This window comes from Molothrus ater, chromosome 10 (assembly GCF_012460135.2).
Source record: "Molothrus ater isolate BHLD 08-10-18 breed brown headed cowbird chromosome 10, BPBGC_Mater_1.1, whole genome shotgun sequence".
NCBI lineage: Eukaryota > Metazoa > Chordata > Aves > Passeriformes > Icteridae > Molothrus > Molothrus ater.
The window spans coordinates 25467692-25482407 of NC_050487.2; the positions used below are offsets into that span (position 1 = coordinate 25467692).

Consider the following 14716-nt stretch of genomic DNA (forward strand, 5'->3'; position numbering starts at 1 on the left):
TGGGGCTGGTGGAAATACACCTGACACACACCCTCAGCTCCAGAGCCTCTGCACAGCTCTCAGCTCCACAGCAGCCCAGGCTGCAGCAGACGCCAACCCCAGGGCTGCCAGGAGAGCTCCAGAGGAAAGAGGCAAGATCCATTCCTACATTTCAACATTAATCCCTTCCAACCGGAAAAAATACCACAACATCTTCAATGAACTCAAACATTGCACTGCCAATTATCAGAATTGTGTTTCCACTTCTGACCAACAATGAACCTCACACACAAGGTACTGCAGCAACCACTGCTTCTGGCTCTTCCTCAAGACAGTGTCAGTGGCATCCAAAGGGACAGCTGATGCTGAGCAGCACAAACTGCACTGGGACCAGCCTGTGTCGCCCTCCCTGCAGCAGCAGGTGCTGCCACTGTGGAAGGAGCCCAGAGCTGGGTGCCAGGAGGAGCAGCAGCTCTCACAGCTGTGCCTGATGCCCTGCCCAGGGCCAGCAGAACTCTCCGGGCTGTGCAAGAAAAAACGGCCTTGCTTGCACCAGGCTGGACTTCTCCCTGAAATCCCCGTGTCCTTTTCCTTCCTCTTTCAGGCAGTGGTGCTGCTGTGAGTAGCAAACGGCACAGTGTGGCAGCAGGATGGACTGGAGCACAGAGAAACAGGCACACAAGGATTTCTTGGTGCTTCTGTGATGTGAATTAGGATTGCATGCAAAAAAATCAGTAGAAATTGCTTCAGCACAAAGAAAAATGCCTGAAAGTTAGACTGGAGTTACTGAAAGACTTAAATGGCACTGGCTATGTGCGCATACCAATAATTATTTTTGTTTTCCAAGATATTTTCTCACAGTGCTCCCTGAGGGATGTGATAGAGGCACAACAGACACAGGTACAACAGATGAAGGTGCAATGCTACCAATTACACAGCTGCATTTCTGTGTTTGTGCCCCAGACACCTTTATTCTTTTTAAAGTGTCATTTTGAAATTTTTACTTAATGTTTTTCACTGCACAGTACAAATAATCAAACCTAAAAGCTGATCTTTTCAGTAAAAACTCCTGACTCAAGACTGGGCACCCCAGCCGTGGCCCTTGCTGGCGAGCTGCAGAGCGTGGCAGCCACGGCTCCCCCACGGCAGCTGTGTCACTGGTGACAGGGACACGGGGACAGGCACCAGGGACAGGGCACTGCCAGCGTGGCACCGCGCTCTGCAGCAGTGCCAAGGGCGCCCCTGCTCACCTGCACCGCAGCTCTGGGCCCCTGCCCTGCCCGTGGTTGTGCACGGGGGCTGCACCTCACGTGGGGAGTCCTGGTGGGGGCCAGGGAAAGCCCCTGTGCAGGGCCCAGGCTGCTCCCACTGCAGCCACAACCGACAGCAGCATCTTCTAGAAAGGAGCAAAGGAAGCGTTCCAGAGTTCCTTTCCTCCTTGCTAATTAGAGGCTGCCTTATTGAGAAAACATTCATTATCCCAGCTTTGCCAGCCACTGTGTTGAGCTCTTTTTTTTTATCCCCTCCAAAAAGCAGCCAGCAATTGCAACCCAGCTTCTCCTGCACTGAGAGCGGCTGCTCACCTGCTGCCCAGGTGATGCCAGTTCTGCGGGCAGAGCTCTCAGCTCCATGCAAAAGCCATGCAGTCTTCAGGAGCTGTGCAGCTGTACCTTGCCATGACCCCCAGAGGTGACACAGCCAGCCTGGGCACAGCCAGCCCCGGGGCCACCCGTGGCAGTCCCAGGGGAGCACTGGCCCTCACTGTCACTCGGGGCTGTGTGGGGGCTCTGCAGGGCACAGGGGACACTGGGCATGGCAGGGATGGGGACACTGGTCCCAGCACAGAGCCAGGGAGGGCTGCCCCCGTGGGCATCCCCAGCTGGATGCCAGCTCAGGGCCCAGGCAGGGGGGCACCCTGACCACTGCCCTTCCTGTCTGTCCTGAGGACAGATGGACAGGGCAGGGCCAGGATCCCAGAGGCAGCAGCCGAAGGCAGAGGGAAGCCAGCTGCACAGCAGCTTCCCCAGGCAGGATGCTGCTCTGAGACATGTGGGAGGAGAACTGGGCTGGACACGAGGGGAAGCCCGAGGAGGAACCTGAAACACAGAGGGGGTGCTGTGCCAGATGCTGGAGCAGCTTTCTGAGCAGATGCAGGTTCCTATTTCTGGCTAGGACTAAGGAGAGGGGCAGCATGAGCCGCAGCTGGGACAGTGATGGCCCAGTCCTTCCTGGCTGGTTGAGCAGGGCTGGGTTGCTGGCACTTGGAGCCAGCCCACGGTGGCCTCAGTGCCAGGATGGGGGGCACACGGGGGGCACACGGGAGAGCCCTGTGCTCTCACCCTCTCCCAGCCGAGGAAGGGACCCGTGCTGGGTCTGACACCCCATGCTCGGTACCAGGGGTGCTCAGGGAACGGGGACCCCAGGAGCTCCCACCCCACTCCTGCAGGGCCAGCACCAGGAGGTTCTGGCTACAAAACATCAGAACCATCCGAGTGTGCACAGCCCAAGACAGCAAGGAGGGCAACTCACCGAGGCAGGCAGCGACTCAAACAGGAATTTCAGGTTATTCCACTGTGCATTACCAGCACATTAACATCTTCCTCCAACAAAAGGGAGCTGGACCATTTCTGAGAGAAGCCTCCAAGGAAGGGAAAGGTGGCAGTGCCATGGCTACTGGGACTGGGCTTGCAGGGAGCAGGAGACAACACTCAGACAAAGAAAGAGATGCAGGCAGGGCAACCCAGAGCATGGAGGCTTGCTCAGGGAGCATGGCAGGAGCAGGCTCGGGGGACATGGGACAGCTGAGGGTACACAGAGAGCAGTGGCACAGGCTCAGGCCTGCCTGCAGCAGCTTCATGCACACTTGCTCTTACCCTGACCAGTGCTTTCCCCCTGCATCTTTACAAACAACTCTGTGATTTGGTTCTGATGGGCAAAGGAAATAAGATCATTGCAGTCAGCCTAGAGCAGGTTTAATACCTGCCTCACATGTCTATTGCTGCATCAACCCTGCCATTTACCCACCCTTTTGGTGATGAGTGCAGCAGAAGGCAAGGAGGCAGACATCCACAAGTTATGGGCTCCAATAAAAAACATTGCTTAAGACTCTGCAGGCCCATGACCTAGAACAGCTGGTGTAGGTCACAAAGAGAGTTTTCTAACTATAAAAAGTTTTAAATAAGATGAAAACATATTAGATTTGAGAATGTACAATTTCTTTAAACAGGAAGGTAACCTAAAGCCTTAGTCACTAGAAAAACTCTGCAGTCATTCCCAATCCACCTGACACTGAAGGCTGCCACGCAGCCTATTATTTCATTTCTTCTCTGAGGTTACATCAGTCATGCACATAAACCAGTCTGTCCACATCAGCAGCAAGAGATTATCTCATCAACCACAGACAAAGTACAGGAGCTACAAGAAGTAAAATGTATTCTGCTTTACAAAGCTGCCCGGATAAAGCAGCAGCTTCTAGTGCATCTTCAAAGCCTTCCAAGCAGAAAATATTTGTATAGCAGACTGAGACAGCTCCTTAGGATAAAATTGGTGAGGAAAGTGTCCAGAAAACTGGACAAGGAGAGGAAAGGCAGCCTTGCTGAGCATGAAAATACTGGATTCAGACAAGTAAAAAATCCACAACTAGAGTACGCAGTCAGCAAGCATCTACAAAATACCCTAAAATACTCTTCAAAGAGAACACAATCTTCATCTCCTGTTGTAATAAAACACATGAAAAAGAGTGAATTCTCCATATTTTATAAATGTGATCCTGCTCCTGGCATCTGCGATATAGCAGGCTTTGTTGGAAAGAATGAAGCTACAGAGTACAGATACCCCAGCTCTACACTTGATCACCTACTCCAGTATGTAAATAATGAAGCCACACTGCTCTCAGCACTCTGCCCACCACAGCACCCCTCAGCCTGACAGACTTTGGTAGGAACACCTTTGGACTGCTGAGTCTGAGCAGGACCATGGCTGTGCATCCCACCTTCCATCACACAGCCAGCTCCGTGCTGCAGAACCATCCCACCAGCCCTGCTCCACAGCTCTGCCCAGCCCTGTTTGGTGAAGCCTGTAAAGCTCTGAGCTGCAGGAGAGCCTTTGGTGTGTGAGGAGGGCAGGCAGTCACAGGTGCAGCCTCTCTGCTCCACCCTGCAGCCACCAGAGCAATGCTGAGCTCAGGTGTGCTGGCAGGGCACAGGGCCCAGAGCTCAGCTGGCACAGATTACACTGGGGAAGAATTTGCTGCTTTCTTTTTCCAACCACCCTTTGTTGAGATAATTTTGGAACACATTTTAATGTCAAAACCATCAGGAAGAAGAAGACACAGAGAGGCTTGGTCTGCACACCAGCACACAGCTCCCAGGATGGGTTCCAGAGGCCTGGATGTCCCTGGGCAATCCGAGGCCGGTCACACCTTCCCTGGGCAGGGCTCAGCAGGGCCACGACAGGAATGGGGCCATCAACAGCGGCTGCGTGCAGCCCAGGGCACACAGCGCCAGCCCCAGCCCCAGCCATGCTGCAGCAGTCCCAGGGGTGCAGCAGGGCACACAGCAGCCCCGCCTGCTCCGCTCCAATCCCAGGCACCACACCCAGCACCTCCCTGACTTCTCTGCACTGAGGGTTTCATGGAGCACCTGCCTGAAGAGCCTGAGAACAGGGAGTTTTCCAGGGGCCAGGAATTATGCAGACTTAAAAGAAACTCAGAAAAGCAGGGAAATAAGCACCTTATTTACATGAGGAGTTAGATATGCATCTTTTCATAAAATCACATACTCTTTTGATCTCTGCCTCCTGGGCAGAAAAGAGAGCTGCAAATCCTCAACAACAGCAATGGATGCACTACTACAACTACAGCAATGATGGATTGCTGCTGCTCAGACACAGAAAACAAAATTCCTGCAACACCTTTGACAGTCTTGTCACTGTCAGAGCAAACAGTGCCAGCCAAGAAGCCAGACTGATAAAAAGGTTGAAATACCCAAAAATTAAAGTTTTTTACTGATGCTTTCACCCACCATTACTTGCTTTGGTGCCATCTAGTGCCACACAATACAGTTCCTACATGGGAATGGCACCTAAAACAGGTTTTGATCTGCAAAAGGGCTGCAGGAATCCCATCCTCTCTTCATTCCCATGAGAGCAGTCAGGTCTTGTGAAATTGGTGAGATTTTAACCATTTTGCCAGTTTTCCTATCAAAACTTGTAAGCAAAAAACAAATCCCAGAAAAGTTACTGCATTTGCATACTGATTGAGGAAAGAGCAATTTGGAGCACAGCATTGCAAACTGGTATTGGCAAAATCCCTTTTAACAGTATCAAACATTGTGATGCCATATGGCATTACTGAGTTTCTGCAGGTTTCGGTGTTCCTTGTGTGCCAGTTTCTATGAAAAAGGAACAGGAACTTTTCATTTCCACCCCAATTTGGGGAATATACCATTAAGTTATACACATGTATCTCATCATTACTGATAAAACTTTTTCACTTCAAGAAGTGAGTGATGATTTAAGAAAACCAATATCTACTCACGGTCACCTGTCACTGAAATGAGCAAGAAGAGGGCAATGAAGCCCTGACACCAGAACCTCAGCCAGCCCCTCACTGGGAACTCCAGAGGCAGCTCCTTTCACAGGGCTCCCCTCCATGCAGGGAGAAGAAGTTGGGCTCTTCTATCTTCCTTTGGTTTTAATTTGGATTTTTTTCCCCAGAACATCATCCTGGCACAGGCCCTGCTGCATCCGGGATCCACGGCTGTCAGTGGGACTCCTGAGGAGCATTTCAGCTGGAAACCTACAGCAGTGCAAAGGATGGGGTACAATTTGTCCTATGGAAAACTGCCAGGTAAAATAACACTGGAAATACAAGAGATTGATAAGTGTTTATTTTATTACTGTCAGTTCCTACCAACATTTGAAAGAAATCGGTCATTGCAGCACGGGCTGTGTGAGCACTGCCCAGCCTGCCCCACAGCCAGCCTGCTTTGCCTCACCAGACAAGGCCAGAGCATAAACAACATGAAACAAAACATACTGACATTTTATGGCACAGTTTATAAGTTTTTCACAAACATTTACATATGAAATCTTAAAATCCCCCAAAGACTGTGACTTTTAAGTACATTTAAGTAAACCAAGTTTAAATTCACGTTTTGATAGGCCTGCAGAGTCTCTCCAGAGCCCTGTCCCATGACAAACATCTCAGCTCACAAGTCACACTCTGTCAAGAAAGCCAAGAGCTGACTACTTGCAGCTCTGATTTATGGTTCACCCAGCAGCCTCAGACTGCCCAGAGAGGGCAGTTCCAAAGTGCCCAAGTCTGTAAAGCACCATGAAGCTTTACCTGTTGTTTCCCTCACCTGGCCCACCCATAAAGCACCATGAAGCTTTACCTGTTGTTTCCCTTGCCTGGCCCCACTCATAAAGCACCATGAAGCTTTACCTGTTGTTCCCCTCACCTGGCCCCACTCATAAAGCACCATGAAGCTTTACTATTGTTTCCCTCACTTGGCCCCACCTGTAAAGCACCATGAAGCTTTACCATTGTCTCCCTTGCCTGGTCCCACCTCTAAAGCACCGTGAAGCTTTGCCGTTGTTCCCCTCACCTGGCCCCACCTGTAAAGCACCGTGAAGCCTTACCACGGTCTCCCTCTCCCGCAGACAGCCGCCCCAGCCCCGAGAACAGCAGCTGGCCCAACGGCAGCTCGGCAGCGCGGGACGAGTTCACCACCATCGTGCTGCCCGTGCTCTACCTCCTCATCTTCCTGGCCAGCCTCCTGCTCAACGGCCTGGCCGTCTGGATCTTCTTCCACATCAGGAACAAGACCAGCTTCATCTTTTATCTCAAGAACATTGTGGTGGCAGACCTGCTCATGACGCTGACGTTCCCGTTCAAGATCATCCAGGACTCGCGGCTGGGGCCGTGGCACTTCAACTCCTTCCTGTGCCGCTACAGCACCGTGCTGTTCTACGCCAACATGTACACCACCATCGTCTTCCTGGGCCTCATCAGCATCGACCGCTACCTGAAGGTGGTGAAGCCCTTTGGGGACTCCAGGATGTACAGCATCACCTTCACCAAGGTGCTGTCAGCCTGCGTCTGGGTGGTGATGGCGTTCCTGGCGCTGCCAAACCTGATCCTCACCAACGGCTACCCCACCAGGCGGAACGTGGACGACTGCCTGAAGCTGAAGTCTCCCCTGGGAGTCAAGTGGCACTCGGCCGTCATCTACATCAACACCTGCATGTTCGTGGTGGTGCTGATAGTGCTGATAGGCTGCTACATTGCCATCTCCAGGTACATCTACAAATCCAGCAAACAGTTCATCAGCTCCTCCAGCCGGAAGAGGAAGCACAACCAGAGTATAAGGGTTGTCGTGGCTGTGTTTTTCACCTGCTTTTTGCCCTACCATTTGTGCCGAATACCCTTCACTTTTAGTCATCTGGACAAAATTTTAGATGACTCTGCACATAGAATCTTGTATTATTGTAAGGAAATGACCCTGTTCCTGTCCGCATGCAACGTCTGTCTGGATCCCATCATTTATTTTTTCATGTGTCGATCATTCTCTCGAAGGCTGTTCAGGAAATCCAACATGAGAACCAGGAGTGAGAGCATCAGGTCCCTGCAGAGCGTCAGGAGGTCAGAGGTGCGCATCTACCACGAGTACACCGACGTCTGAAGGCACCCCAGAGACTGTGCTGACCTGCGAGGGTGCTTGTATATCATGTAAATAAAATGTCTCTAAGTGTCTGACCACAGAAGCTCATTAAGGGATGTGCAGACACGTTCAGCTTTTCTGTGCCAGCTCACCACCATCCACCTCAAATTCCATCCCTGCAGGGATCAGGCTCACTCCGTGGGGCTGGGGGTGTTTTGGTGGGTGGGCAGCTTGGCTGGTTGGGGTTGGCTGGTTTGGGGGCCATCAGGAGGCTGTCTCGGCTCAGAAAGCAGCCCTGGGCCAGGAGGCTGCAGCCGGGATGGACTCTCTGGCCTTGAGCAGACCCACTGGGAGGAATCAGCTTCCTCGGGTCTGGCAGAAGGCCGCAGGGGAAGGGAGGGCAGGAGGTGGCACGGGCCCCGTGGGATCCTCGGTGTACCCAGGGCAGGGCAGGGCTCTGGTGCCACCCAGCTCTGTGCCACCAGCCCCAGGGCTCCGTGTCCCTCACCCAGTGCCCACACTGAGCCCTCTGCACCCTGCGATGTCCACGTGGGTCAGTCTGTCTGTCCTGGACTCACTGGGGATTAAAGCAGGTTTGTTTAGAGCAAAAACTGCTGGGACAAAAACCGACCGAGCTGGCAAAGGCAGGCTGGAGCAGCAGGAGCGTGCAGAGCCCTGAGCAGCCGGTGCTTGCAGCCAGCCCCGGCTGCAGTGCAGCTGCACCGGCAGGAGATGGCAACAGTCCATCGGCCAGCGCTGACACTCAGAACCGCTTCCCTTCTAATACACCAAAAAAAAAAAAAAAATCAAGAAAATCCTTGACAAGAAAATCCCCAAAATGCACCACTCAAGATTAAGTTCTGCATGAGAACATCTTTCATAAAGCTTTCCACTGAAAGAGCAGTTTCTTTCTTCTATTTTTTTTTAACACTATTGGTTTAGGTTTAGATTTTGGTTTATGAATAATTAAGAAGTTTAAATGTAAGTATGATAATATTTGGATTAATGCAAGTATTATGAAACCACTTACATGATCAGGAGAGAACATTTCTGGAAAGGAAGTCAGAATACTTTGGCTACTTATCCTACTTTAAATAAAAATACTTAAAATAGCTAAAATACCACAGATTAACCCTGTTTCCCAATCAGCTTCGTAGAAAACTGTTCACACACGGGAGACAAGTTCTGGGACCAAATCTGCCATCTTGCACCCTAAGCAGTCCATGCACATACAAAACCATATTAAGAGAGCCAGTCTGGGGACTGGGTTGCATAGCTTAAATTCTGACAAGCACCAGATGAAATTGAGTGATAGTATTTAGGACTGGAAGATCGGCACACAGAACTGACGTTCCTAACCAAAGACTGTCCTCTCAGGTCTTATATGGTTGAAGCAAATCAAGGCTGAGTGCTTCTGGTCTCCTTTTCACAAGTGTAAATTGCCGAGGGTTTATGGCTTGTTAAATTGTGCCTGATGATTGCTCCGTTAAATCCACAATGACCTTTTCCCAGGTGATGGTGGATTTCCCACACAAGCCCAGCAAAGCCCAAAGAGCCACTTGAGGGGCACTGTCCCTGTCGGTCCCCAGCCAGAGGAACTGAAGGCAGCTGAGGAGGCAGACCAGGGCTGGGGTCGGCCCTGGCACAGGGTGGAGCTGCTGGTGCAGCGCAGGGATGGCTGCAAACACAGCCAGAGGGGAGCCTGCATCCCCCAGTGTGCTGTGTGCCCTCTCGACAGGATGCACACACACCACCTTTCTCATTACCCACGAATTTTTAACTGAAGGACAGATTTTCATGGTGTTTCCTCCTAGAGAGACACCACTGCTGATCCCTCATAAGAGCTTTCCACTAAAAAAATCTGTTGCCCAAAGCAGCCACACTCAGGTGATGGGATGGTGCCCTCCAAAGCTCAGCCTGAAGATGCCCCCTATGCAGGGACCACAGGCATGAAGCAATCAGCAGTTTCTGGGAAGGGTCCCAGAAGTGAAATCCACGTGAAATGTGGGAAGGGAAGGCACAGCCATGCAGCCCCAGCACACAGGCCAGGCAGGAGCAGCCCCTGCATGCAGCCTGAGGCCCACATGCAGGCAGCTCTGCAGCCTGAGCCCCGCATGCAGGCAGCTCTGCAGCCTGAGCCCTGATTGCAGCCTGAGCCCCGCATGCAGGCAGCTCTGCAGCCTGAGCCCCGCATGCAGCCTGAGCCCTGATTGCAGCCTGAGCCCCGCATGCAGGCAGCTCTGCAGCCTGAGCCCTGATTGCAGCCTGAGCCCCGCATGCAGGCAGCTCTGCAGCCTGAGCCCCGCATGCAGCCTGGGCCCTGATTGCAGCCTGAGCCCCGCATGCAGCCTGAGCCCCGATTGCAGCCTGAGCCCCACATGCAGGCAGCTCTGCAGCCTGAGCCCCGCATGCAGCCTGAGCCCTGATTGCAGCCTGAGCCCTGATTGCAGCCAGCTCTGCAGCCTGAGCCCTGCATGCAGCCTGAGCCCTGATTGCAGCCTGAGCCCTGATTGCAGGCAGCACTGCAGCCTGAGTCCTGATTGCAGCCTGAGCCCTGATTGCAGGCAGCTCTGCAGCCTGAGCCCTGCATGCAGGCAGCACTGCAGCCTGAGTCCTGATTGCAGCCTGAGCCCCACATGCAGACAGCACTGCAGCCTGAGCCCTGATTGCAGCCTGAGCCCTGATTGCAGGCAGCTCTGCAGCCTGAGCCCCGCATGCAGCCTGAGCCCTGCATGCAGCCTGAGCCCTGATTGCAGCCTGAGCCCTGATTGCAGCCTGAGCCCTGATTGCAGGCAGCACTGCAGCCTGAGTCCTGATTGCAGCCTGAGCCCCACATGCAGACAGCACTGCAGCCTGAGTCCTGATTGCAGCCAGCTCTGCAGCCTGAGCCCTGATTGCAGCCTGAGCCCTGATTGCAGGCAGCACTGCAGCCTGAGGCCCACATGCAGCCTGAGGCCCACATGCAGCCTGAGCCCTGATTGCAGCCTGAGCCCCGCATGCAGGCAGCTCTGCAGCCTGAGCCCCGCATGCAGCCTGAGCCCCGCATGCAGCCTGAGCCCCGCATGCAGACAGCACTGCAGAACCACCCCAGAGCAGGCTGCTCTGCCTGCCAGGGTGTATCTGTGATAATCTGGTCACTGCCTTGTGCACACTCACGTGCATGACAGCTCTTTGAAGATGCTCTTTGTGAAGTATTTTCCCAGGGCTAAATATGAATTGTACAACAACATCCCAATTTCCAAATACCAGATAACTATATTTAATTTATCCAGATTTGACATGGAATTTTGGTCTCCAAGAGTTCATCTTGAAAGAAAAAGCCACAAGGAAGTTGTGTGGAAAGTCTCTGACCTGTGACAGCCCTTTCAGAGAGCCACATCAGGGCAGACATGGATATAAACTGTGGCTCTGCAGTCCCAGAGTCCCATTTTTAAGAGGAAACACAGTTTTCTGGTGGAACTACAACAGCAGATCTGACCCAAGAATGCAAGGAGCAATTCCTGAACAATTCATTAACATTTGGGATTTTTTACATTCAGGAAGATTTGCATTACAGTGTTTGTAACTCAAATGCAATTATATCTTTCATATTCTGATTGAATAGCCAAGGCAGAGGTCTCCATGCCAGGGCATTATTGTGGCAGAAATGAGATTTGAGCCTGTACTCAGAGCCAGCCCCAGATCACTACTGCTGCAGGACTTTTGTCATCACATTTATTTTGCACTCTGCTTCTGTGCTTTTTCTACTAATGACCTTTCCTGTGACTTTCCACCAGTGCAGCTTCACAGGAATCCTAAAAAAGGAAATTAAACCCACCCAAATTTCTAAAAATCTGTCCTTGCATTGGCACCCACCACTGTCGAGGTGGATGAAGCAGTGGGAAAGCACTGACAAGCAGAGTGACCATGACAGGTTCACCCAGCTTGGTCAGGGCTGGAGGCAAAAAACAGTGAAGAAAATGCAAAACTCAACATGCCACGGAGGCCAGGGTTGGAAGGATAAAGCAGTGAAGAAAATGCAAAACTCCACACGCCACGGAGGCCAGGGTTGGAAGGATAAAGCAGTGAAGAAAATGCAAAACTCCACACGCCACGGAGCCCGTGGTGCAGGCACCGGGCCGGATGGAGGTCCTGTGGTCTGTGTTAACCAGAAATGCTCTGTAAACCCAACCCACCCCTACCTACACAGATGTCCTGCCAAAGGCACCCACAGACACCGGAAGGTTTGACTGCAGTCCCACCCACAGAACCTCACACATCAGGGGTTACTGAGGCATTAAAGGTACCCCAATTTTACATCCAACTGGGGCATGAGAATCCAGCACAACACTGCAGGGACAGACGGATGGGTTTGTCCTCCTCACCTGCCCAGAAGAGACACCATTTGATGAGATTTCTGTCCTCGTCTATGCCCAGTGCTGACCCAGATATTAGGCTTGTGATCAAGACACTTGTGACCAGATATTAACCTTGTGACCAGAAATGGTGGAAGGATGAGAAAAAGGCAGTAGAAGGTTAAAAAAAAAGGGAAAGAAAAATGTGGAAAAGATAAAGGAGTTATTTGTGCAGTTTTTGAGGAGAGTTTATCTTTCACACTAAAGGAAATCAAAATATCCCCATTTCCTGGAAAGGCTACAGATGTAGAATGCATGATTCTGAAGTCAGAAAATGAGGTACTTTAAACACAATTGTCCTTTGAGAAAGAGACACAGGAGAAATTACAAAAATTATGTCAATGGTCTTTGAAGTGCAAGTGTGCAACTAGAAAAACTGCTGGCTGTGGCTGAAGGACAGGAGAACCATCTGCAGGAAAGCCTGCTTTGACTAAGTAAGGAAAATTACTTGATCAAATCCCGCACGAAGCATTTTCTAGTTCAGGCCAGCACAGTCCCCTCCCTCAGCACCGCTCTCCTGCCACCCCCTAAGGCCAAACATCAGCCTGGGAGCAGCAGTGGTGCCACCTGAATGTGGGCGCAGGCTCAGGGAGGGATGAGGGAGCTCCAGACAAATCCTTGTAAGGGCTCAGAAGGCACCCACCCATCACCCAAACAAAACTGAGCAGAAAACATTTGCTGGCAGATTTAACGGGCAAAAACACAGCTAGAAGTCCTGCAATACTTTTGTAATTAGCTGGCTTCTGGGGGGATTATCCTAAAAACCTTTGTTTTGTTCATCCTGCTTTTAGCAATTCCCAGAGCTGGCCACTGATTCGCCAGGATGCGCATGATTCCGTGCTCAGCAGGGCTGGAAGCACTGGCAGCTCTGTCTGCAGGGCTGGGGAGGGCACAGGTGAGACCCTGGTCACAGACACCCCCTCCCCATGGCAAAGGCTTGGTGCTCTAAGATCCTGCATTTAGACCTTGAGGCAGGACCCATCAGCCCCATCCTGCCAGCAAGGCCGGCAGAGCTGCCACCCTCCCTGCACTGCTGCAGCAGCCAGGAGAGGAACCAAACCAGCCCCAGTCCTGCTGGGACACGCCAGCAGTGCTCTCCCCTCTCTGGGACACAAACCCATCACCAGGATCCCGCAAAAGGACTCCCTTCTCAGGCCCTCAGCTCAGGCAAAGTGTTAACAGCTTCTCTCAATAACACAAACAGCAGCTGGGAATTTTGGATTTTGCGGGAAGAAGCAGACTTGTATGGCTAAAGGTAAAATACATTATCAGTTTGTTCTTCAGCCACCTAAAGTGCATGGCAAAGTACAGGGCTTTCTAGTGACCACGCTCACTGCCTACTTTCTAACCCTTGAGAAACAGCAGCCACATCTTGAGATCCTTAAACATTGGGTTTGGCTGGCATGTTGGAAAAATCCCCATGTTTGTACAACAGAGCAATCCCTGGGTTTGCCCTGCTGCCCAGAGCCATTCCAATGGGGTGAAGCTGTACACAGAGCTCAGGCACCCCACCCTCTCCTTAAGCCCTTAATCCTCTGCCCTGGACAACTGCTTACTTCTCACTGCAAAAAATTATCTGTGCTGCAACATCTAATCCATCACAGACTGGCATCTTACACTGTACCTCCTCTCTTTTGGGGCTTCCCATGCTCCCCTCTATCTTAGAGAGCCCATGGCTTTTAAACCAAAGCCTTATCTGATTCACTCCTCCCATCCCTGCTTCAAGAAATGACCACAGGGTGCATGGAAAGAGAGAAAAGCTTGGCTGCCTGGTGTCTTCTGGGGAGCCCTGAGAAGCCTCGTGCCCCATTTGTTCTGCCCGATCCATGGGGAAAGTACAAAATTGTCACTGAAACCAACACCCAAACCCAAGCCCAAAGCCATGGATTGACCTCTACAGCTTTGGGCTGTGACTCTCAGGATGGAGAGAGGAACAAGAGTACTGGCAAGAATGTGCAGACAATTCTGCCTCTCAAGATACCCCCTTATTGCACTGAGAGATGTTCAGTGAAATCTGGGGAAGGAAGGGACTGGAGGTTCAGGGTAGCTCACAGTGGCCCCATGTAAAGGATGTGGATATGGCAGCAACACTCAGGGAGAAGGTACATGTGTTTCCCTGTGCCTTTGGGCCCTCCTTCTACACAGATAAACCCTCAGAAGAAAAGGCGAAGCAAAGTCCATGAGGAATTGGGTATTTTCTCTAGGGTTTAGGTGACACACTGTCAAGCAGAGCTCAAGTCCTGCACTAAATGTTTACTTGTTCTAAGGTACACAATGTACATATTTCACAGTGTTTAAACAAACATTTAAACCTCGATTTATCTATCTCCCCGAACCTCAGCTCTCTCTCAGAATATACTCCTTTCCTACTTCCACAGAGAAGATATTAGCTCTTCTATTACCATACATTTCCACTAATTCTGTGCTTGATTTCAAAGCCTCACAGAAAATTTTTGGGAGGAACAGGAAGGGAGGAAGCCCAGTAGGTGTTTAAGCTTAAAAGAAAAGAATAGTACAAAAAAGAAGAGAAAGGAAACAGCCAAACACCAAAGATCCATCACGTATCCCCAGAGTCCATCTCCCAGCCCATGGCTCCGGTTCAAACCTCCCAAGCACAGAGCCGCGGCTCTCGGGGCAGGATGCGTCACAGCAAAGGTCGCAGCCAGCCCTGGGAACAGC

The 14716-nt window shown here is 51.5% G+C and overlaps 1 protein-coding gene across 1 annotated transcript; it reads left to right on the plus strand.

Annotated features, from left to right (window-relative positions):
- Positions 1–5793: 5793 nt before the first annotated feature.
- On the plus strand, positions 5794–7664 carry LOC118690267 (G-protein coupled receptor 87). The gene is made up of 2 exons (XM_036389080.2): positions 5794–5827; positions 6643–7664. The coding sequence occupies exons 1-2, from the start codon at positions 5794–5796 to the stop codon at positions 7662–7664; spliced, it is 1056 nt and encodes a 351-aa protein (XP_036244973.2).
- The last annotated feature ends 7052 nt before the right edge of the window (positions 7665–14716 follow it).

Excerpts from the sequence above, each read along its gene's own strand:
- LOC118690267 (XM_036389080.2), top strand. The coding sequence starts at position 5,794 with ATGGGGTACAATTTGTCCTATGGAAAACTGCCAG. Across the intron at positions 5,828-6,642 it reads GTCCTATGGAAAACTGCCAG|ACAGCCGCCCCAGCCCCGAG; the intron begins GTAAAATAACAC and ends CCTCTCCCGCAG.